The sequence below is a fragment of the Epinephelus fuscoguttatus genome, linkage group LG18 (genome assembly GCF_011397635.1).
Source record: "Epinephelus fuscoguttatus linkage group LG18, E.fuscoguttatus.final_Chr_v1".
Taxonomy (NCBI): domain Eukaryota; kingdom Metazoa; phylum Chordata; class Actinopteri; order Perciformes; family Serranidae; genus Epinephelus; species Epinephelus fuscoguttatus.
In genome coordinates this window covers 29,632,052-29,657,833 of record NC_064769.1, presented here as the reverse complement: position 1 = coordinate 29,657,833, position 25,782 = coordinate 29,632,052, and the positions used below count along the sequence as shown (strand labels likewise).

General features: G+C 42.0%; 1 protein-coding gene across 1 annotated transcript in view; it reads right to left on the bottom strand.

Annotated features, from left to right (window-relative positions):
- The window catches only part of tsc1b (TSC complex subunit 1b), a 37,541-nt gene extending 11,978 nt beyond the window's left edge, over positions 1-25,563 (bottom strand). The window contains exons 1-15 of the mRNA XM_049603486.1: positions 25,255-25,563; positions 16,256-16,470; positions 15,975-16,078; positions 14,458-14,610; positions 13,138-13,282; positions 12,713-12,867; positions 12,549-12,622; positions 12,282-12,460; positions 11,149-11,267; positions 8,271-8,436; positions 8,026-8,147; positions 7,238-7,331; positions 4,896-5,003; positions 2,959-3,601; positions 807-850 (exon numbers count right to left, since the gene is read on the bottom strand). Coding sequence (XP_049459443.1) covers positions 807-850; positions 2,959-3,601; positions 4,896-5,003; positions 7,238-7,331; positions 8,026-8,147; positions 8,271-8,436; positions 11,149-11,267; positions 12,282-12,460; positions 12,549-12,622; positions 12,713-12,867; positions 13,138-13,282; positions 14,458-14,610; positions 15,975-16,078; positions 16,256-16,364 — 2,215 coding nt within the window. The 5' untranslated portion in view covers positions 16,365-16,470; positions 25,255-25,563. The remainder of the gene's footprint in view (positions 1-806; positions 851-2,958; positions 3,602-4,895; positions 5,004-7,237; positions 7,332-8,025; positions 8,148-8,270; positions 8,437-11,148; positions 11,268-12,281; positions 12,461-12,548; positions 12,623-12,712; positions 12,868-13,137; positions 13,283-14,457; positions 14,611-15,974; positions 16,079-16,255; positions 16,471-25,254) is intronic.
- Positions 25,564-25,782: the final 219 nt, after the last annotated feature.

Here is a 25,782-nt window from a genome sequence, read left to right as displayed (position 1 = left end):
CAAACAGGTCTGAAAACAACCTGCACCTGTCACCTTTAAGGGCTTATTGATCCACATTCACCTGACAAGATTTTACCAGTCTCTCTTTTGATTTGAACCAGTGATGGTAACTTTAAGACTGCTATTACCCAGTTAATCAAATTATAAAGATGTTTAAAATGTGACACATGTATACAGCACTCTTCCATCCCTCCAAGAGTTCAACATAACTCTGGAAACAGAGCTTCACTTGTTGACACGTGCAAAGGGCAATAGAGCAGGGAGAGGACATTTAGAGAAAAATTCTCATGACAGTTTGACTCAGGACCTTCACATTGCTCCAGACAGGTTAAATCTGCCATGAGCACTGAGGGGAATTCTGTTTAGATGCAATCCAAATGACATGACTCCTGTCAGTCAGCTGGGGGAGAAGATTAAATTCCAGAGTTCTAATCACAAGCTGGCTGAGAGTTTTCACAAAAACACACACTGTTTCTATTTTGTTACGAGCTGCAGCTGAGGAAGATTAGATTCTTACACTGGTTTACTGAATGCATAAATAAATAAAGAGGGGGAAAAAAATCTCTAAGTGGCCAACTTTCGATTTTCTGAGCTGATCAGGTTTTGCCATGGGACTGTGGGAACTTTGTGTGTTTTGATAAACTGCTGAACAAATTCCCTGTCTGGCTGGGTAACATTTTAACATGCTGTTCATGTCTCAGAGCTCGTGACGAATTGCTAGTCATGCCTGAATAATGCTCCATCTGCAGTCTTTATAATAGCGTCTTTTATCAATGTAAGGCAGTGTTGTGCTGCGAGTGTTTTACCTCCAAAGTGCGTCCAGTCAGCTGACTTACTTGGCAACGGTAATCTGGAAAAGGAGAGAATGGAGAAAACACTTTAGAGGAATGATCTCTCTGGGAAGTTTCTCTCTTAAGCTGCTCTGCAGTGATTTATGTCAAATTCACCCACATCTCATAGATGTTGGTTGTAATCCAAAACACAAAACTCAAACCAGGTTTTCCTCTTGAGTCACAACTTGCATGAAAGGTGTGAAAAGCACAGGTTGACACACACAGTACAAGGGTGATACAGTCCTCATATGTGACCATGTCATGTCGGTCTGGTTAATAAAAAGATATCTGTGCGCACAGCCAGGAAATTCTTTGCTTAGCATAAAGGGGGAGATAGCTTGCCTAGCTCTGTCCACAGGTAACATAATCCTCCCACCGGCACCTCTAAAACTCATTGATTAACACACTATATCTTTTGTCTTATCTGTACAATATCTGAAGTCTAAAAGTGATGTGTCGTGGTTTTACAGCGGGTTAAATGCTCGAGCTATTTCCTGGCTGAGAGTACTAAGGCTGATGCCAGAGTGGAAATTTGGGAGGTACTGTCAGGAACTCTGCTTTGCTGTCTGGTAAAGGGCGCTGATTTTGACCATAGCCACAAAGCTTTCTTCTGATATCACTGCATCTTTGCAATATGCATTAAGTTCACAGCTCACTGCTGGAGGCTGCTTAGGGGCTGTGGGATGGAGCTAGGTGGCTGAGAGGCAAGTCAGGGGTCCGAGTGCCCACTATCAGCTGCCCTCCAGTGTCCGTGTACCCCAGGATGTGGAGACTCCAACCTGCTCTGAGGGCCCTGGCTCTCTTCTCGCCTGCTATGACTCCCTCTTGAGCCCCGACAAAGCCTCCAGTTAGCCCCAATGTCCCAGGGCTAGAGGTTGGCGAGGTCAGTGCCCACGTCCGAACGGCTCTCTGTCAGCTTTCCTCCAGTGCCCACATACCCCTGGATGTAAAGCTGTTTTCTCCAGGGAAATTTGTGCCCCTGCTTTTCAAACATTTTCTCACTATGATTGGACGAACAACATCTCACACTCTGGCCAATCCTAGCACAGTAGGGCGGGACTTATCCTTCTGCACCATCCACTCCAGCATCGACCGGGCAATAACTTTCTGTAGTCATCACAGTGAGGCTGTTGGACAATCAGTGGAGACACCAGGAAGAATTTTTTTTGCTTTTAGATGAAGCCAAGCTAACGATTATCCCGATTTCAGTGCTTATGCTAAGCTAAGCATACCGTCTCCTGACTCTGGCCTCATTTCTAATAAACAGACATGACAGTAGAATTAATCTTTCCATCTAACAAGACATTGGAATTAAGTATTTCCTGAAATGTCAAACTATTTCTTTCAATACTTAAAAAGATTGTCCCTTTTTTAAAACTATATTGCCATATTGCTGGCCCTACAAGTGTCATAATAAAATGCTGAATTGCTTGTTCATCTATGCCGTACTTTGGTCTCTGTTTCTGCTTATTTCATCCCCTCCATCAGGCCGTGTCTGGCTCTAATGAAGACAGACACGGGGGTGATGGTCGACTGAAATGAGTGAAGCCAGATTGTTCTGTGTCCTGCGCTGACTTTGCTGACATGGTTGTATTATTGGCTACAAGGACCGGTTAGCTCTGTGTGTGTGTGTGTGTGTGTGTGTGTGTGTTTGTGTGTCAGTGTGGAGAAAGAAAGGGGGCGGTGGATTCTGAACAATGTCACACTTGTTCTCAACTGGGTGTTTCCTTTGGGCTCCAGTAACACAGTGGAAACAACCCAAGCAGGCTGTGCACAGTGAACAGCACATCGAAACACACTCCTGAGTCTCCTCAGTGTGATCACTATGAGTCTCATACTTCCTCCATGGCTGCATCCTCCACGTGTTCATTTATTCATTAACAAAAAAAAATGCTAATCTATATCTGCTTTAAAGAATTATAGGTATTAAGAAAAGATCGCTCAGAGTGCACTACAGATTGCTCAATACACCTGTCATGTAAAGTGGTTGCACACAATGCATTTGCAAACACCCTGATATACTTTTTTGTGACTTCTCCAAATATGCTATGGTGTGTATATGATTTTGCTAAAGGAAGAATGAAAAAGGAAAACTTTGAACAAAAGTCAAAGTGGTTAGATTTACCTCTTGAGAACTCTGTCATGGGCGTCGCTCCCCTGCTGAACAAGGCGATCCAGCACCTCCAGTGGTGAAGCAGACACTACCCCTTCCTCCTCCCCGTCCTCCAACCCCTCCTCCTGCTGCGACAGCCTTTCCATCGCCGCCTTGTGCACCGCCTCCGACGTCTTCTGGCCCACAAAGAGCGAGGCCGCCCTGGGCAGAGCCAGGTCGAAAAATGACTCGTAGGGCACAGGGGCGGGGGTCTTGCTGCATGGGCTCGGGGAGAACATCCCAAACTTGCCCACCTCGTCGTCCGGGGCAGAGGGGCTGCGGTGCAGGTGGTGATCGATGGGGGTGAAGCCCGAATGGAAGGACCAGGACTGCTCGAGGCCGAGGGCTGAGCTCCTGCTGTCTCCTGCTCCTCCACCTCCTCTTTCGCTCCCAACACCACTGGTGCTCGCAGTGGTCTCCCCTTTGTCTGGCGTTGAGACAACACGGTGGGCGTCCCTGACTGAACCTCCAGGCTGGGCGCTGGAGAGGGTCTTGTCTTGTGCCTGACCGCCAGTCAGAGTCTCGGTGGTGCGATAGAAAGGCGAGTCGAAGCCCCTCAGGCCCGACAGCTCCTGCTTATCTTCTGTGATCTTCAGCAGCTCCTCTGTGATGGCAGCTGCAGGAGAAACAACATATGGAGGATTGTGGCAGACTTAAACCTGCATGTTCTGAATGTCAATGTCTGCGCTTAAATATTTCTGCAGTCACAACAAGTGCCAAGTGCCTGCTATCCCACACAGACAAAAATGAAGTTTCTGGGCTTCTGTTTCTCCCCAAAGAGGACAGAAATGTTTAAATCTAAGCAGCTAGCTTTGGCAGCAGAGCTCGCGCCATTTGGCAGATGCTTTTATCTAAAATAGTCCACAATACTCAAGGTGCATTTATTTTTAGTACGAGTGGCTCAAGTGGGATTTAAACCAATAACCGTGCAGAGCGAGTTTAACACATACACACATACACACATACACACACACACACACACACACAGAGGGATATAAACAGGGATGTGTTAGCATCCTGGATGTTTAGTGCATGAGCTCAGGTGCGTTTAGCTTAACAGGAGAATGAATTCACATATTAAAAGATGTGATCCTGTTCAAAACTTTTTGGTTCAGACAGAACAAAACACTGTGCTGACTGACTCTGCTCTGAAACAAGTGGGATTTGGACATGTTGTCAATCACAAGAAAATGTAGTCCTAGAAGCTAATGTTGTCATTTCTGTGTTCTATTTAACCACAGAATGCTGCAGAAATAAATAAATAAATGTGCAAAAATCTAGTCCCCTTAAAAAAATGTAAAGCCATGTTGAAAGTCCATGTATCTGAGAAATGCAACTGCTTGAACTGGTTTTAGTCTCTTCCTTGTGAGTTAAATGACTGTCTGTTGTGTTTTATTTCTACTTAAACTGTAACTGGTGTGCAGTCTTGGCCAGCTCTCCCTCTGAAAAAAGAGATCTCCTACTTGAGGGACTTCCTGGTTAAATAAACGATTAAGAAACCCTATTGATTACATGCCATCTTTGTTTAAAATACATCTAAATAATTATATTATATTGGATTATTTATACTGGAACTGTTTGTGCTCTGGATGAGCAGACCTTGGTCTGGCAATTTTATGGTTTGGCTGTTACAACACACACACACACACACACAAACACACAAACACACAAACACAGTCACAGCGATGCAAAAAAGCATTCAAGAGTGTAACATGCTTGTGAGCCAACTTATTTTTGAAGACGGCACAAGGCAGTTTAAGTAAAACTGATTTCATCTTTCTGCCACTGCCTCATGCAAAGCATAATTCTTCTTGAAGAACATCCCCACTGAGTTACATGTATTTTCCATGCTGAGTCACACACTCACTGAGAGGATCTGGGTCTATAATCTGTACCAAGTCAATACTCACCCTCTTCCCTCTCTTTCTCTGTTCTCAGCTGAAGCTCCAGCTCCTGTTTCTTCATGAAGACAGACAGCTCTGTCAGAGTCATGGAGACGTTCTCAGCAGCTCCTGCATCTGATGAGGAAGTGGTATGTATCACAAGTGTGGGTATGATGTTAGAAAAATAACTTTTCATAAAAGCCTAAACACCAACACAACAAATACACCTCTGAAAAACGTTTGCAGCTGATTAAGACCAATGATCCAAACTATTCAACATTTGGCATCACAGATATCACATTCAGTCCAATTCAGTCCAGGAAGGATCTTGTTGTATTGCAGTAGGTCTAAGGTCTGTCTGTTGTGTTAAAAACCTGAGTGGATCAGAGTGGATTCTGTCTGCTCTGAGCATGTGCTACATCAAAATTATCACAGGAGGAAATGTGTTTTTTAAAGGGTAACTTTGGTATCTTTTTAACCTGGCCCCTACTTTCCCATGTTTCTATGTCTAAGTGACAAATTGAGACAACATTTTTTCAGTTGTCCAGTATTGAGCCAGAATGCTGCAGCTTGCTATGCAACCACTCAGAGCATGTATGTTCACCAAAAGTGCCCGTCTTCACCACTGACAGGCTCAGATTGGAATTGTAGGTGTCTGACAACATTATGGAAAGGATCCCAACAGAGACAGACCTTTTTGTTTAAGAGTAAGATCAAGAGGTGTCCCTGACTAAGAATTTTCATAGTCGAATCTGATTTGACAGATTTTTCCTTTAGCCAACTAATCGTCAAATCATGTTATTTTCCCCCTCATTCATTAATGAGCTCATTTGTGTTAAAGTCCCACTGATTGTCACACCTCAGTGTGTGAAATTTGTTCTCCGCATTTGACCCATCCCCTGAGGGAGCAGTGAGCAGCAGCAGTGCCGCATTCGGGAATCATGTAGTGATCTAACCCCCCAATTCCAACCCCCGTGCGTCACCGCTCTCAATTGTTTGGCCACGTTGGACAAAAAGCAGCCAAATAAAAAAATCAGAATCTATCAAGAAAACAATCAGCGGTGAAATTCGTTTCAAGACACTTCAGGTAAAAGAATAATCCTTCAAAAAAGTTTGATTTGAGAGCTCATACCTCCTCTAAAGTGTCTGTTTATGCGCTCTGCCACCGTATATCACCGTAGGCCTCAATGCTGCTCTGATGGTCCTGCAGCGCACTCACTCACCTCAGCTTATTTGGATCGAGTAACTGGGTGATTTATTCATGAGTAGTAATGATTATGCCTACTGATTAAACGCACGTGTCATTTTCAATTTTTTATTAACAGAAATTAGGCTGATGTTTGTATCAAAATAGGCTATATATCATGAATTACTGGAAAACAAATACATTCTACGTCAAATCAAGATGTTCAGCAGCAGTGAGCACCCCCATATTGTCAGAATGGTACGGTCTTGTTTCATAACCACATTTTGCGACGATTCAACGGCAAGACTGGCAGTCGAATCAGACTTCTCCGAATCGAATCACCGAATCATCGACTATTCAGGGTCACCCCTGGTAAGATCCTTAACGTTTAACCAGAAACAGCGCTAAAATCACTATGGTCAAACCCACCAGACTGCATTTAAATAAACAGTCATTTTATCTTGTAAAGAACCAGCACATTTTTATATCTAACTCAACAAATCAAGGGTTTATTTCAACTAAAATATTGTTGGTTTTTGTTGGAACAGTGAAAAGACCAACCAAGGGAGCTTTTGGTAGTTTAATTTGTTTGTGTCGACTCTTTATGAATTGTGTTTTACAGTGATAAAATGACTCTTTATTTCAATGGAGTCTGGTTCCATCTTACTCTTTGAAAAAAGGTCTATCTCTGTAGGGATCCTTTCCATAATGTTGTCAGACACTGATAATAACAATCTGAGCATGTCAGTGGCAAAATTAAGCACTTTTGGTGGGCATAAATTGACCGTGCACAAATGCCCATTAACGTCACTGATCCTCTAACTCAATACTGGACGAGTTTCTCACTGTCACTTCCACACAAAAACATGAAAACGTAAGAACTAGGTTTTAAAAACACCAAAGTTACCCTTTAAGGCATATATTATTGCACTTTTTAACCACTGCTGTGAGCTAATTGACAGCTCATGATGTTCTCTCTCCACTAGCGTCTGCTCAGGTCAACCATATTTTGGCTCATGTCTAATTAGCTTCTGGCCTGACTGCCCTCAGGTCTGTTTCAGATTGAAAATTAACTGATTTTCCACAGGTTAATTTCTAATCAGACTGAAAATTGAGGACCTGTGACGACCTTTACTTTGAAATTAAAGATGGTAAATCAGTGATGAGGCTCGTTATGACTAACCTCTGTTCGGGGCTCCTTCTGCACTCTTGTCTGTATCTTTCACTGGCTCCTGTCTCACCAGCGCAGGCTTACTGCTCTCTGCTTGTCGACGATCCTGGAAAGTCACACAGTTATAAGGAGGTTTTTTTATATCATGATTCATTTTGGATAACAAATCAGAGGTTCGCTCCAGCTCTTTCAGTTTCTGAGAACATTTACACCTTCTTCACATTGTAATGTGGGATTACAGACATGCAGCACAGGCTGATGAGAGACACTTATTCTCTGCCTAGTTCTACATTTATACACCAGAATAAAAGCCCAAAAAAATCAGACTGCTGCTGGAAACCAATAATATGAGTATGATCATTTCAACTCTTTTCTCCCGTCGCTTCACTTCTGAGTGCAAAATCACAGACTTAAAGACTTGAATCAGTTTCCCTCTAGCTGTCAAGGAAACAAGTTTTCAACATGATAAAAATTTAGATAATGTGAACTGGCTGACATATTTGTCACATTTCTTTGGATAAGCGACATAGGAGGAACAGAATCCTAAACAATTAAGCTATTGTGGAATTCAGAAAAACAGCATACTGCTGATGAATAATCACAATCCACCCACTGGCCTTTTTGCAATTCTGTTATGCTGTAAAAAATAATTGGAAGAAGAGTGTTTGGGGATTTTTGTCTTTTAAGGAAAGTAGAAATGAAATCCACAAAAGGACAAGTGACCATCAGCTGAGTGAACTGATTAATGAAGCTGTAAATGAGACGACATGATTTTAAAATGGAGGGGAGAGAGAGCGTACCTTTCTTGGTGGACTGGACTGGACTGTGTTGGCTGGTAAGGAAATTATGGGGAAGTCATCTGATAGCGTGGGAGGCGGGGAGGAGGTGGCTGGAGTGCTGGAGGCAGGCGTTCCTTTTCCTCCTGCTCGGGTCAAAACAATCAGCAGTCAGCAGAAAAGAAAATTCCAGATTCCTGTTAAAACTTAAATAACACCATAGTGCACAGTGAGTTAAAATCTATTGTAATCATGAAAGTGTGGTTGACCTGATGTGCAGTGGAAGCGGCTGGGAAGGTGTGAGGCACTGTGGGAGAGCTCTAAATTGGGCGACATGCCTCTGGAGGAAGGGGGCGTGGCCATGCCACACAACGAGGAGGGGCTCCACAGAGGGTCCTTCCCCCCACAGGAAGAGTTGAGTTCACAGGTGGAGTTCTGCAAAAAAAGACGCCAAAGAGAAAGCACTGAAACATGATAAAAAGCCACTGGGAAATACTCTCTTCTTTTTTCCTCTTTTATCTTTCTCGCAGGAGGTTAAGATTATTGTCTGTATAAGTAATATGGAATTCTAGCCAGTCAAAATCTGCCTACCAGCACTAATGACCCACTGTAAAACCGCAGCTTGTTGTTTCTACACTTTGGATTACACACGGATTAATAAGGGGTGACGTGCTGCCGGAGATATTCACAGTCTGCGAAATCTGGCTGAAATAAATACACATTTTTAAAGAGCTTGAAGATCCAACCATCTCTTAAGTGTACATCATGCAAGAGAGAAAAACAAACTGAACTGTAAGAGTTGTTATATTGACATTTAAGGTGGGCTGATTGTCCACGTTGTTCAACTTGAGCATTGAGTAAAAGTGCATGAAAACATTCCACCTTAAATGTTGCTAGCAGCAGCCAGTTGTAGCCTTTGAGCAGCACAGTGAATTAAATTATGTTTCTCTATCTATAGCTGCTAACTGTGAACTAGCAAAGGTGAAGAGGTCAGGAAATCGTCCTTTAATATTACAGTTATAGTTGACTAACATATTTAAACTTACCACCGTGGAAGCAGTGGTTTCACAACCTTTGAAATGAGCCACAACTTCACACCAAAACCACACCAGGAAGCAGCCAAGTACAGCTTGTTGCAATTGTTACTCTTCTATGCAGCCTGGGAGACATGTTTATGCGTTCAGGCAGGAGGAAATTCTTTGTATCATAGGTCAACATGTCACAGGAGTCGCAGGACTCTGTTGTTTACTGATTGGCTGCGGGTATTCTCTAGCCTAAGTCTGCCGCTAGTTCCGCCGCACTTTGCCACAGAATCAAATAGTCGCAGCTCAGAATGGCTGCTGCGGCTTTCCTTAGATAATGCATGGCATGGCCACAGACCGCACTTCGCTTGTGCTTGGTGTGTACGCATGCACCCGTCATAGGTGCGTTCTGGTACTTGATCAACTAGCACTGCAGCCCTGAGATTAATAAAATGAAGTATAACATTAATTAGCGAGGCAAGCTATTTCCACCTGTTTCCAGTCTTTATGCTGAGGTAAGACGACCATGGGCTGTGGGCTATAATTTCATATTACACAGACACATTTCCCAAAATGTCAAACTGTTCTATTAATTCTGACTTGCTGCTGTGCATAACAAATCTAGAGTCTATATGGTACATCTGGTTATGCACACGTGGTTCTCAGCTTGTGAAATATGTGTGGACTCATATCTTACAGGTCAGTTCACCCAAATTACCAAAAGCACATATTTCGTCACTCACAGTGGTGTCTGTCTGCTCAAGCAAACAGTTCTGCTTTTATGTGTCAACGTCTTGAGATAATTGCTGCTGAAACCTTTATTCTAATACATGGGAGGAAAACAGCATTTTGTTGGTGCTGCCCAAAACTACAACTACTACTAAATCTATTCAAAGCACAAATGAAATTTGGAAATCTTGCAATGTAAAGACACAATCCCTGATTGTTGTATTAACCCAGAATCCACAAATTATGTCCTTCGCTGGTGATGTTTTAATACTCAAACACATTTCAGACAAGTTTCAAAACATCTACACAAAGTTGTCAGGAATTTACGGTATCTAAGATTGTTACTCGGACTTCCCATATTTTTTTACAAGCAGGTTGGTGAGATTGGCAAACTCACCTGAGACCAAAAAACCCTCTGCTAACACGCAAAAAAACTGTACAGTTGTCATGAAATAAAACATAGCCCTTTACACAGCAAATGTCACATACTTGTGTGGCTGTTGTTCAGGCATCTACTACCTAAACCAATCATGAGACGAGGTGAGTCAAGAGCTGGGTGGCTCACTCAGCATCTCAGCTAAACTATTTTTTGGGGGGGAAAGTCTGATGTTAGCCGTATTCTGTCACTCAAGTGAAGGCCAGGAAATTGCTGCATTGTTACCATTGTTGCTGTAATTATTATACCTTAGATAATAGTCTGTTAATTACAACATCTCTAAATGTATCTGGACTGGCTCAAGATCCTCGGTACTTTTACCTTGTTTCATTATTATTTTACGAAGCAGTGAAAGTGGAGCAGGTGTAGGTACAGCATCTTGGTTAAAGGACATGTCACCAGCACAACACAGTTCACTCACACTCCCTTGAATAAAATACTAATAACACGTCAACAACACAAACTCAAGCCAACTGAAAATGTTTATCCTAAAATGGCGGGTCACCCATGTTTTCCAAATATTTCGTCTGTCTGGGTCGGAGGGAGTGTAACGCAGAGACAAATCCTCAGACCGTCCCCAGGGGGCAGAAAAACACCCAGACCCCTCCCTCGTGTGGCTGGCCCAATAATAGAAAGGGAGAGCCGGCATCTCCATGGCAACCAGCCCTTGGGAGTGTCTACAGAGAGGTGGCAGGACAAGGACAGGAGGGGGCACGTGTTGTAATTCCTGAAGCTTGACCCGACTGTCTGCCAGCCTGCTGACTTTGATGACTCAAAAACTGTCTGTCCATTCGCGTCTTCAGAAAACAGGTGATTCATGGAGTGTAAACATGACCGCATGTACAAGAGCTAGCAACAAACAGAAGCCGCTCTGGAACAACTCTCTGCTCAGCTACTCACCAGTCTTGTGCCTTAAACCAGGATTCTGACAGCGTTTGACCGTATTATGGATGATCTTACCTGCCGTCTGGAGGTCTGTGGGCTGCGGTAGGAGGTCTGTGTCCCTGAGAAGGGGGGCAAGGACAGAGGTGGGGGTAGCGGCTGCCGTGGAGTTGAGAATGGGGTCGAAGAAGAGCTTCCTGTTGTCAAGAAGATAAATAGTCTGATCAATCTTCAAATGGATACACCTAACAACCTGTGGCCTTTCTCAACTCTTTGGGCCACCACAGTTTGGGGTTTGTCCTTTAAACCAGTTAGAAAACACAATGTTTAATATCAAACACATGAGGGTCTCTCTGATAAAAGGCATAATTGTCTGGGGCTGTAGACTGCACATAAAGATGGACGACATGTCTTCCTCCATGTGTATAAAAATGAAGCCAAAATATCCTGGATATGGGCGCCGCCATCTTGCAATGTTGATGTTATTTGGAGCCAAAGTCTGCACAGTCGTGATCAGGAAGTGAAGCCGCGGTATCAGGTTCCTACCCATACACCAGCCTGACTCAATGCGAGCACACGGATTGGCACACAAAGCTGTCAATCATGATGTCACACCCCCTTTTCATAGCATCAAATTACTAATTAAAACCAAACATATTAGAGAAATGAACACTTATACATATATCAGTGTGACAAGAACTACTTAAAAATATTAGAAACTATCTTTGGGAAAGAAACTTTCATTTTTTAGTTTAGCTCATGTCCCATACGCTAACATGGATAGGGTTGGGTTTATGACCTATACCGTAGCCAGCCACCAGGGGGCAATCAAGATGTTTTGGCTTCATTTTTGAGGAGCTGTTTTGTCAACGCAATTATGGATCCCACTGCTTTTTTTGGCAAGTCCTGTGACTAGCTAGTACCTGTCACATCAACATGTCTAGGTTGGAGGCAGTTGAGGTTAGGGCTTGTGCTAGCCAATCACTTGAGCTCCAAATAACTGTTATTTTCATTATTGACTCATTTGTAGATTGTTGTTTCTTTGAGATACAAAGTGAAATCAAAGCAGTTTCTTTCTGACAAAGCAATGAAAGAAGCTAAACATTTTTAGTTGTTGTAGTGTACTGCTTGGCTGTAAAATAAGAGAGTTTGTGACCTATCTGCCATGTTGGAGACATATTAAGCATCACTTGTATGAAGTGTTTTCTGACCGTAGCTGCTGTGGAGGTCTGTGTAGGGGCTGGAAGTGCAGTCTTGTGGTCGCAGGTGGACTTGGGGGTAAAAGTTCTCAGGCATGGTGGCGTAGCCCTCCTCACAGGAGGCCTCCTTAGGGTCTAGAGACACTTTGGCACATTCGATGACGATATCGTGGATTTCATACTTTTTCCACCTGCAGCAAAGCACAGCACCATTACTCACAGAAAAGAACATTAAACACTAAATTGTTCCTTTGCCAGGCAGAGCAGTATGACACTTACCTGGTGGGGTCAAGCTCATGGTCCTTGGTTCCTGTCACCAGTTCTGGGTGAATACGAACGTGTTCAAGCATCGGCTGAACAGAAGGTTGAACACAAAATCTATATTAGTACAAAAACTTGTATGCCGAGCAACAAAGCAGAGCGACACAGGAAAATAATCTCACCTTCACTACTTCCTCAAAAGTCTCCATGTTTTCCTTCATGCTGTAATGGGAGCGCAGGTACGACACAAAGTTGCAAGGGTACATGCCGTAGAGTCGGTGGAAGAGTGAGTAGACGCTGGCGTGCAGGTGGATTAGATAAACCTCTGAAACGTGTCCTGAACGTGTAAGAAACATCAAAGGGGGAAAAAATGGACAAGCTTGAACTCCAGACTAACAAATTCTGCGTAAACAGCAAGATATTTGGCAAACAAAGTGAGAGTTTATGATTTTGGCATTTTTTGCACTACTGCTGCTGCACTAGAAGTTAATATGGGAGTAGCTGAGACCTCAAGGACTAGCTGGGGTTGACCCATTGAAAACAATCTAAAAGAATCCCCTTTACATGTGTATATATACGTTTTTGAGACATGTCAGGCAGCGCCTACCGGGATTCTTTAGGTTCCAAGATGCCAGGCGGCCGAAGATGTCGAAATACTCCCACAGGTGTTGTTTCCCAGCTTGAGGGATCATGGGTAGCAGGGTGATCAGCACCAGCACTCCGGTTATCAGCACCACTACGTCCGTGTCCGTCTGCCAGGGAATTGAGGTAAGTAGTAGATGATAAAGTCAGATATTAAAAGAACCTTTAACTGATGATCTAGTGAAGACAGTCTCCCTCTGTTGAGGTTTCTAAATGTCATTATGAGGCAAAACATTTCACCAACCCAGTTGTTTATCCGTTAACTGGTGTTTAACCCATGTATAAGTAGGAACTTTCATAGGAACTGCTGCAACAATTAACTCAAGTCACATCAGTGTTATTTATATAGCCTAATATCAGGGATCACAAGTTGGTTTCCAGAGGCTTTACTGTACAATCTGTACAGCACACAACAACCTCTATTATTAGACCCTCGATTCAGATAGGGATCAAGGTGAGGTTTCTTAAGTACAGGTTTAACCACAGCAGTCTTCAGGCAAGTGGGGACAATGACAGTTATATCTGATATGTTTACACAGCACTTTGTGAGGCATTTAATAGGCTGCTCCGGCAGCAAACAAAGCAGGCTTGTAATTTAAGACACACTAATATCATGTGCCGTGAGAGGTAAACAACTTCCAGTTTAAATTTACACCATTTGCGTTTCATTCTCCTGCAGGCCTGTTAAGAGCATATATTTTATCACAAAACCAGGATGTAGACCTCTTTGACCGTCGTGTTTCGGTAAAAAGAGGTGCAGCTGAATCCAAAATGTGTGGCAATTCATTTATAACTTGTCAAGACATTTCAGTTTGGACCAGAACAGTGGACCATCATCACATTCCCAGTGCCCTTTGGCTGGCATGGCTAAAAACCTAATCTAATCGAGAGTTTAATCAACAAATGTTTGCGCAGCACCACTGTAAACCTCACCTCTGTCCAGTCTGAGCAAACAAACATGCGGTGTTTCTCTAAGGAGCATTCACTGACAAAGCTAATCAAGAATACAGCACGTCAAACCTGGACCACATTAATCGTTTCAGTTCAACAACACACTTTCAGTACTGGCTAGGATTAAATCTTTAGTCTGTAAGAGCTACCTCTACAGTAGTTTGATGTCGAACCACAACCTTGAAAAGATGTAATTAAAAAAATTGTCTTTGAGGAAGAGTCTGACTAAATATTACAGCTGGATGAAACATCTCTAATCCTCATCCATCCATCCATCTCTCAGTACTCTGACACAGAGATTTCTTTGTTCACTGAGTCCTAACTGGGGTGTTACCTTCAGGCATTTGAGCAACGACAGCAGCAGAGGGTATCGAGCGATCTTGTGGATCCAGGACGGCTGCTTGCGGATTACATGGCCGAGCAGGGTGAGGGTGGGCAGCCGGCAGGCCTGTTTGGTCATACACTCATTCATCTTGTCCAGAAGGTGCTGTGAGGGAGGGAGGGAAGGAGGGAATGACGGACAGCAGGGTTAGCTCTGTATTTAACACAAGATTGTCTTATTATTCATTAAAGGTAAAGAAAGCTTTCTCAAGAACTGTGCTTTTTCCATATCCATATAGATATAAACACTCTGTATTGTGCAAAGTAACAGCTACAAATCACCGCTGTGATTCTGCTCTGACCTCTCTCGCAAAGTTCAGACTCCAGGATGGTGTAAGTGTTTTGATTAGATGCAAATAAAATCACAGAGGACTGCAGAAATAATGATGATGACCTCGAAGCCTTACACCACGGCAAATCCACATCTTCGTTTGCTATGGCAATATGCAAATACAAACAACAACAGCAATATGGAGGCAGTGAAAGTGTTCCACAAGAGAAGAACGGTTTGCAGACATTAATGAGACTGAGAGTGAACGGTACAAATACGTCTTTTGAATAAACTCTGTGAACCTATTGTCAGATTATTATTCCAAGTGTCTGACAACATTATGTAAAGGATCCCTACAGAGACAGACCTTTCAGTTAAAGAGTAAAATCCTTTTTATTTAACCAGAAACAGCCCCGAGATTGCAATCACCAAACCCACCAAACTCCATTTAAATAAACTGTATTTTAGCGTGTATAAATCCAACATCTAACTGGGTGAATTAAAGGTTTATTTCAACCAAGCCACAGTTGGTGATTGTTGGAAGAGTGAAAGGACAAACCAAAACAGTTTTTGTGAGTTTAATTTTGTTTCTGTCGACTTTGATTGAAGCATGTTTTACAGTGTTAAAAGTACTGCTTATTTAAATGGAGTCTGGTTGGATTGACAACAGCGATTCCAGGGGTGTTTCTAGTACAACAAAAAGGATCTTATAATTCACCAAAAATATATATCTCTGTAGGGATCCTTTGCATAGTGCTTTCAGATACATATTAGCCTGAACCTGACAGTGGCAAAACAAGGACGACATAAAGTGACGGTGCACAAATGCCCTGAGTGGTTACACTGCAACCAGATTTTGCAGCTGCTGGTTGTAGTAGTCTTGCTCAATACTGAAACAGTGTCAAAATGTGTTCTTCCCATTAGTCACTTAGGCACAAAATCATAGTCAAATAGGGTCCAAGTTGAAAAATACAGAAGTCACCCTTTAAGCTTCATTTTACGCCTGTCCCTCTAAAACTGAGGAAATTCAAAGCATGAATTAATAGTCAAAGTACACGGGGTGAGAAAAGCAGAAAAGCAAGTGGAGTAGATCCTCTAATCCCAGCGATTCAATTGGAATGAATTGATTTCACCACAAGTTTTTGCCATTTTAAATCTCCTCGTGAGCAGGCATAAGCTTGTGTCGGGGCATTTCTCACCTTATCGTGTGGCTCTCTGACTGAGGAGAGGATATGCATGGCCTGGGCAGAGTTTGTTTCCAAAAAGTAGTCCACTAGCCCGTTCAGCAGCATGGACCCTCGCTCTTCAAGGAACACACACAATGAATTAGTTCATTTTTGAAAGGAGGAGTAGAGGTCATACTACAATCAGTAAATTCCACCAACAGTGGAATCATGTTAAAGAAAGCACTCCATTAAAACAGATAGTAAAAAGGACAGTAATGCAGCTATGAACACATAAATAAGCTGAACTGCCCTACCACTGCTGAGCTGCTCGTTGATGAGGCCTCTGATCTCTTCTAGCTGGTGGAGGTCGGAGGTCTCAAGAAGCGGGAGGAGGTCCCCCACGTTGGGCTGCTCCCTGGCCATGGTGGTGGCAGTGCTGGAGGTGGAGGTAGCGTCTCTCTCACGGTGTCCGTCCCTGCCTGCCTGGAGGACTCCTGGGGCCACCCACCAATACAGTCTCCAGGCACCTCTGTAGCGAACCAAGACCAATTCATAAACATTTCCCAGAATTAGTTAGAGCTGTGATGTTGGATTAGCGGTCACATGACAATACTAACTCTGTGCTGGGCAGCAGCCAATAGGCATTTCCTCAAAAAGGAAGTTTTCTATAATGAGTTAACTGGATATAAAAATGGCTTTAAATAATATGATCAACATCCTTCCAGAGTGATGTGGCTTCAGTTCCCATCAGGTCACTCCATTAGAGACCTATATGTAATATCCCTATTATGAGCAGATTGTGGTTGTAACACACATTTGAACACAATGTCTACCATAGACTGGAAGACTTTCTTGAAAAGGCTTTAAAATACTATAAAAGACTGAAGTCTAACACACTCTCACATTGAAAGACGATGAGAGTTTTGGGGATCTTGTTGAGTTTGTATTTGCAAGACTACAAATAGATTTTATTTCAGATTATTTCCCATCCTGCTTCTGTTGGAAAATATTACACCAAACTCTTTTTTAGAAAGATGACAATTTCTTACATGTCCGCAAAAACAGACAACTCTAGAAACACGAGATAAAAGGCGTCATATGTCAACAGTATTCTTGTCAAGTCAGTATCAATATATTCGATAAAGATGAACTGTACAAACTTAACATTTTGTATTTTGTTGCCTCAACTTGGAGTCTAACTCCATGTTTATCGTAAACCTGGTTTGCTCCTTCTTGTTCGGCACTGCAGAGCAGGCAGCTATTTTTACGTCATTGAACTGCAGTATTGGTATGGGCCAAGACTAAAAACATACGATAATATTAAACATTTTTAGGTCACCAATTAACCTGCATGTCTTTGGACTGTGGGAGGAAGCTGGAGTACCTGGAGAAAACCCACCCTGACACAGGGAGAACATGCAAACTCCGCACACAACCCCCCACCATGGAGTTTGAACCAGGAACCATCTTGCTGTGAGGCGACAATGCTAATTTGCACAATTGTCCAGGGTCCATTGACCTGTCCAGGGTGTAGCCCTCCTCTCACCCGATGTCGGCTGGGATAGGCTGCAGGCCCCCCGCAACCCCTAACAGGGTAAGACGAAGTTTTAGCAACACCTTACACCAAATGATCAAGATCAGTGGAGCACGCAACAACTGAGTTAAAACTCTTTTGATTTTATTCCAACTTCAGAAAATTGTCCACTATGAAATTGCTTGAAAAGTCATTTGGCATATTAAATACCACTGACAACAATAACTGAAAACTGTGTGTTGGTAATAATGGGTTAACTGGCACAAGTATCAAAGATCACTAGCAAGTTGCAGCTGTGCAATGACATCACTAGCTTGCTAGCTGAAATGACAAACCTCACTTAAAAGCTTAATCATTTAAAGTAAGCCCAGTATTAAACAGCAGCCAAAAAAATTAGTGGCTACTTAGTGAACATAGTGGAGCATTTAGCAGCTAAAGAGCCAGATGTTTCCCTCAGGGGTTGTGTGTGTGCAGAGCAGAGTACTGAGAGACAGTTAATGTGCGACTTTCACGTACCAGGTGGACACAAACAGGACTCCAAATGAATGCTAATGTCACTCTGTGTCTGCTGGATGTGTAAATAAGCAACTGTTAGTCCTATTACATAAGGTGATCATTTGTCAGCGCTGTGTTTACAGCTTGTTGCACTCTCCCTAAGTGGCCAAAAAATCATTTTAAGCAGGTTTAAGGATTTATTGGTGAAACTGGACTGATTAAAGGTTCCCTGAGGTATTTTAAACCTCTACCTCATACCGCATTTGCAAAGTATGTGCGCACAGGTGACACATCAATCATTCCTGTTGATGGTTTCACACTACTCCACTGATCTGATATGCAGCAATGTGCCAATTAAATTTAATGAGAACAGGCCATTTTTCACAGGAGACATTTTAACTTGTCATAACAGGAAAAGCACAGGTTTTACTGATAACATTCACGATGGCTCTTCTCAAGTGGCACTGTAAGTCAAGACAGCGAGACACTGAGCCGACATGCACAATACCAGGACCCTGAAACTGAGGCAGCTAAATGGAATTCAGCCATCATTCATTTTATAATTGACATCATGTGATTCTCCTACTATGACATGACAAAATGTGTGAAGTAAATAAGCATATTGTGTTACTGAAATGAGAAGATAAATCTCAGGAACGTACAAACTCAGGATGCATAATATCAGCACATCATCTGTATCGGCCAATATCAGCTTTAAAATGAACTACTAGAATTGGCCATCATGCTTTTTCTTAATTTGCACAATGAATGAATATTACATACATGGAAAATTACTGTATTTCATGTCCTTATCTGCTGATGGAGCATCACAATAAGGGCATTCATGCATAATATGATGTTAATTCCACTACAGAGGAGACTTGATGATCACTAAAATTAGTTGGGGAGAAGTAGATTTATTGATAAAGGTTATCGGTCAAATGAGGTTTTACATATCGGCGTATCGGATATTGGCCAAAAAAAAAAACATTCCAAGCCTTGTCCGGGTATTTCATGACCGTGGGAACCCAAATGAAGTTGTGCCATCTTGCGACCCCTCGTCATGCATAACAAATTTAGCTCTGACGTGGCCTCTCCAACCAAAAGAGTGATTTTTTTTTCTACTTATATTCTTTTATTTTGAAAATTATCCAGTAACTCATGAGCGAAAGCACTAGGGATGGGCAACACAAGCAAAAACACTATTCGAAAATCGTGGCAAGTATTCGACAATTTTTCGAATAATCTTAATAATCTTGCGCGCACAGACCTTGTGGACGTCCGCTTTGAGTCCGCGCGGACCTCCGCGGAGTCCGTTCCGCGTATGTTCCGCCCGAGCTCAGGCCTGTAGTCTCTGCATGTTTCTCCTGTTTGTAGAAGAGCATCTCACACCGCTGTAGCAATCCTAGACTGCCCTCGTGCGGTTAGGAGCTGAATTGCATGTCAAATAAAGGGGGGGGGGGGGGGGGGGATAAGACGGCGAATAGTAATAGTCGCATTAAAAAATTGATTTTTCAAAAATAAAACGACTATTCGAAAATCGTGACCCATCCCTAGAAAGCACTGATCATAAACTAGGATTACTGCCCTGCGATTGTATGCCTCCATACACCAATCAAGTTTCTCTTACTGTTTACATCCTTGTCTGTAAAAACATGGATGCTTCATACACAGAGGATCTATACAATCAGTACAGTGTCAAGATGGACACCAAAGATTAGTGTGTCACCAATTCAGTATCTGACCAAATGTTTCCCCTCCTGCTGCTGTTAAATGACACTGAATAATAGCCAGAAAAAATGTTTTATGCAGAATTCTATGACGTCACGATGAAGTTAACCTTTGACCTTTTGGATATAACATCATCACTTTATCATTCTATCCTATTGGAGATTGTGGTGTTAAGTTCTGTCATAATTAGCACAAGAATTCTTGTGTTATGGCTCCAAAACATGTATTGTTTGGTCACGGTGACCTTGACCTTTTATCATCAAAGTCTAATCAGTTTATTCTTCGTCCAAGGGGACGTTTGTGCCAAATTTGAAGACCCTCAAGGTGTTCCTCAAGATATCACAGTCACAAGAATGACACAGACAAGGTCACAGTAACCTTGACCTTTGACCTATTGGATGTAAAATTATCACTTTGTCATTCTATCCTATTAGAGATTTGTGTGAAGTTTTCTGATAATTAGCACAAATTTTTTTTAGTTATGGCCAAAAACATGTACTGTTCGGTCACAGTGACCTTGATCTTTGACCACCAAATTCTAATCAGTTTATTCTCGGGTCCAAGTGGACGTTTGTGCTAAAGTTAAAGAAATTCCCTCAAGGTATTCTCGAGATATCACGTTTAAAAAATGAAGCAGACAAGGTCACCAAACCCTTGACGTTTGACCTATGATCACCAAAAACTTATTAGTTCATCTTTGAGTCCAAGTAGACATTTGTGCCACATTTAAAGAAATCCAGAACCCCAGGTTGGGAACGCTGGTTCTACATCGCCACGTAACAAGTGAATCACACCACACTTAACTAGGTGGGATAACAGCTGAATCTAAACACACAGAATTTTATCACTGATTTTCCTTAACAATTCTAGTGTTCAGCACACGAGCTGAGAATATCATAACTGAACCATGCACAGCCTTACAAACAAAATAAACTGAAACTACAACACTTATACAATACAGAACAACTAAAGAAAATTTCAGAGAATGCATTAAACAAACAGACAAGGCAGAAAACTTCCAAGATGTAAATAAAACAGTGTGACAGATCCAAATATATGACCTGCATCTTATGTGACCCCATCAAAGATAAGAAGTTCAATTCTCTCTACTTACTACAAATTCTCTGAGTTTAATTCAAGAGCTGTATTTGCCATTTATTGTCCCCTGACAGAAATGTGCTTTAGAGACACCACCTGGCCTAATGTGTGCACCATTTCAGGTTATTAGTCTGTTCATGTTGTCTATGATACAGTTTGTCTCAACACTCAGTCGGTCATTCAAAGTAAAGGAGGCCAGGGGAGCCTTGCAAATCTCCATCTGAAAAACAGGAATAAATAATCCTGATAGGCAGGTCATTATCGTCAGGGTGTCTGCACCCAGCAGCTTATTCCCTAACAGGAGTAATGAATCAGCACCAGACATCTCATCAGCTCTCAAGATCTCCTTTCAACACTCAGGCCAAAACACTCGACACGCTAGAGGATGAGTCCCACCAACTATTACATTAGCGTAGAATATTGAATCTTTCAACGCAGTCGCCTGCTATTGAAACCAAGACAACACAGACTAATTTGGAGAGATGAGAGGAAATTAATCAATAACCAGCTTATTTGTTTTACTTCAACAAAAGTTATATGTCAGATAAAAACACTGCCCTCGGGAACATGATGACATTAATATTCTCGAGACTCCATCGTTCATAACAAATCAAAACAAGACGTTAAATGCTCAAATACACTCCTGTTTGTTGATTCACAGGAGAGGTCACAGCACAACTGCCTCCCTGTTACCAATTAACTGCTCAGTCATGGGGTTTGGGAGTCGGGATATGGAAAGTGGACTCAAACATGGCTGTTTTTCACCCTCCAAGCGAGTGTCTTGCAGGGACAGGTCAGTGGCACAAACACGCACCACCCTCAGTGTGATCCTTGACAGCTTGGGAACGCTCAGGAGGACACAAAGAGCCTTTATTCAGCCCGAGCACCTCCATGTACAAACTGGAAATTACATTTGGCTGTGTGCAAGCTGTTACCAACAGCCTCCTTTTCTCACAGGTGAATATTTGAAAGCAGTGTCATAAAAGACACAAACAGCCTGCTCGGTCCATTTGCGGGGATGATTTTCATCAACCTAACCGCTCTGTTCAGTAAGCTACTAGCAGATTTTCCTTTATCTCCTTGCTGCAGGGGATGAAAGAAAATGGGAATATTGTCGTGGTTCACTGGAGTAAACCAGGTTTAGGGCATCAACCAACAATTGTTTTAATTACAGATTCATCTGTTAATTACTCCTTTGAATTATCAATTAACTTTTCAGTCTTTAAAATGTCAGAAAATAGAGCAAAATGCCAGACACAAGTTTCCAGAGGCAAAGGTGATATCTTTAGATGTCTTGTTCTGTCCGAGCAGCAGTCCAGAACCCAAAGATATTGGCATCATATTCAAAGTAGTTAATCTATTCACATTTATGAAGCTGGATCCAGAGAATGTTAGGCTTCTTTGCTCACAGTTAATTGATTATTAAAACTACTTTTCTGTCAGTCCACCAATCAGTTAACTGACAAATGATTTCCGCAATGATAAGGTTACGAGTCTGCACGTGTATTTAGGCTTTTAAGTAACATGATGATAATTCAATTAGCCAAATTAATTAATCAGAATTAATACACCCAAAAACTCATGGATGATTATGTGCAAGGTTCCTACGGTCATGAAATTCCTGGAAAATGTATGTATGAAAAACTGTTTTCAAGGCCTGGAGAGGGTTTTAAATTGACAGAATATTCTGGAAAAGTTTTGAAAATACATTTTTTGTGGTTGCTGTTTAAAATATGTTCCAAAAAAATCCCAAAACTTGTTCCTTGTATTATTTGAAATATATGGCTGCACTGCGTTTTTGCCCACGCTGCACCCCCTTTTGGGGGAAAGAAATATGCTGTTGGGGTGCTGTCTAGCTAAGTGGGTAGTGTGCACCCCATGTAGGCTGAGGCCTTAGCAGCGGTTTTCTGTCACTCTCCAACTGTTCTATAATAAAGACAAAAAGCCCTAAAAATAATCTTTAAAAAAAGAATTGCGCTTTCACGTTAGGAGAGAAACAGGAAAATGCTGAGGAGCGATCGTGTAGCATATCAACCAAGGCTTTGTGAAGTACCTGCATGTGCCAGTCTGGTCTATTGGCATATGAAGCTAGTTGGTTAACGAGTGAGTTAAGTTAGCAAGCACTAGCGGTTTGCTTATTTGCAAATGCCTGGGAATCTTTTTACAATCCTATCTATTTACACTACTTTAAAAAGTCATGGATATGGGGTAAAATATTATGGAAAAGTTTTAATACAGCACACTACTGCATTCTACTGAGAGGTATTGCTAATATTTAGTCTACCCTTATTAATAGAAATATGCTGAACAAGATAAAAGGACGACAGGATTACTACATTAGACTGCATTAGTTTTAGCTAGGTGAACCTAATAAACTGGAAACTCAGTGTATTTATTAAGCATCGAACAGAGGGAGAAAAACAACCTGAAAAGATTAAATCCACATTCTTAACTTCATTTGGATTACAGATGATTTAATTATTAATCCCATATACAATGCTTTAACTGACATTAACATCTGCATATGTAGATTTTGTTTTGTTGGGGTTACATTTGTTTAAAATTGTAAATTATTATTTTACCCGTGAGGTTGTATTCATTTACTTTCCATTGTAAGATATCTCATTATATGTACGGTACTCATATTTGTATGAGGTCAATATATTGTGCTGTTAATTGCCTGGGGGTTACTTAGAGGAATGTTTGGTTCGTTGTTAATTAATGTGTCTGAATAATTCCACGAGGGATCGGTCATGTAAACAGTCAGACACAAGAATAAAACTACTAATTTGTTCATATGTTATAGCTGCACGCCTGATGAAAAACTGCAGCGTAATGTGCAAAAGAATTCATATTACAGAATGTCTCCTCTGATACTTATCTATAAAAATCTGTTGATATTTATCTCATCAGGCTGACACGACAATGGGAAGTCAAACTGCAAGATTAAAATAGAAGATTTGTTTTTTAAAATCCCACAAACACTAGAAAAACAAACTATCATTATAGGGTGGGGGTCATTGTTCGCATTTCTGAGTACCAAACAGGCTGTATGAGGACATTTCAGCTCTGGGAGCTTGTGGTTAACTGCATTTATCTGAAACTAGTCTATATTCCCAGGAATTCCCACAGACCCTCGCTCACCCCAACCCATCCCAATTTATCAACCGCAGGACCCTTAATTTAGATCAGCAGATATCCATTTTTTTTAGACTAGTCTTATTTTGGCAAAGGTCTTGTAAAACAGCTTCTGTGTTTGGACATGTTATGTTTGTGCAGTGAGATGCTTCCCATATTTTGCTAAATTAAATAAGGTTTTGAGGAATAACATGTTTATATTCATCAAGAAAGAAGTATTGTCCTTTACATCAGCACTATACTCACTATACGCCACTGTGGCTTTCAAAATCTACCAGTTTTTTGGCCAGGAGAGAAGCCACTTGCATATTTACCTGCATTTGGCTGGTGCTAATTTCCAACCCTGTTACAAGCCCCCAAAACATGCAGTATTTCCCAACTTTTAATCCTTCCAGTACAGAGAACACTTTGGAGCTGGCTTTTGGAAATTAATGCACAGAAAATATAGCTTAATGCATAAAATATGACATGTAAATAGCACATTTTGGACACATTATATTTTGGTTGCAGGGAAATTCAACTCGTGACCTCAGCACTTCTCAAATCCTATCTGCAGCCCTGCCACTGCCAGGTCGAGGAGGTCAAATTGTGAAACTAGTGAACCATTCTGTCTCCATAGTGACAGGATGACGACTGCACGAACACATGCTAACAACAGGATATTACTGATTGACGTGATAATAGGGGAGAAAACTGGTGTGACTGCAGCCCAGAGATAAAAGCAAGGCAGCCTGGTGCAGAAAGCTCCAAGAGGTGTTTCACTGTGCTGCATGATGAAGCATCAAAAAAGCACATAAATAAAACACAAAGCTAATGGTGATAATGTGTAACAGTGACATGCATAACGAGAGCAGTGCAGAGCCAGGACAGAGCCCGGACAGGCTCAGGTCTGAGGCTGCTGTATGAGGGACTGACCACTGGCTGCTGCCTGTCGTAAACAACTCGCAGAGAACAATGGGCAGGGTTGGGTTTACTTTATCCGATTATACAAATACACAAGCATCTTTCCTCTGGTGAACCGATAGCCTCTTCAAGCCCGGCGGAAAACGCACATATAAGCACGACTAAACGTCCAAAGCACCAACGTCTACTAAATCCATCACCGGGTCTTTCCAAAAACAAGTCGGTCCCAACGCCGAGAGCTAACGTTAGCTGGGAGCAGCGACCCACACTCGGTCGGGGACTCATCTCGCCTGTCAGCCGGCTTCAATCGGCGGAGAAGAAAGCCTAAACTCTTATGTGGAGCAACACAACTCATATGCGTTGAGATTCGCTGTGAGAAAAACACAAAACACATAAAAAATAGGACCTGTTTACCTGTTAGAGTAGCTGCACTCCACAGGGCGCCGCCATCTTGAACACCTCACAGCCCATCCCACCGCAGTCAGCCTCCGCTGTCGGGCTGCATGCAAACTAATCCCACAAGTTAGCGCCTCGCGAGTCTCTGCCGCAACTTTTACAACTCTTTCACGCGAGTTAAATCAAAAATAACCGTGTCGAGTTACGTTAAATAACTCAGAAGTGGTGTTTTCATCTACAGCCCGACAAGTTCCTTGCTCAGTTGCAAAGCTAAGATTGTTTTTCCCAGCTCCTCATTGGTGGAAGGATGAAATGTGTGTAATGCGGTTTCGCGTGACCCACATGTGAAAAGCGCACGCGCAAATTAGTTTTTTTTTTTTTTTTTTTTTTTTTTTTTTAAAGCAGGTAGTGGAGTGATCGATATGGAGGCTCATTAACGCCACAAAAACAAACAGGTTAGAAAATATTAAAGGGCAAAAATAATCAGATGCTAAGGCGAAATTATTAATTACTCAAAGTTTTCAACTTTAAAGTCAGAATAATTAG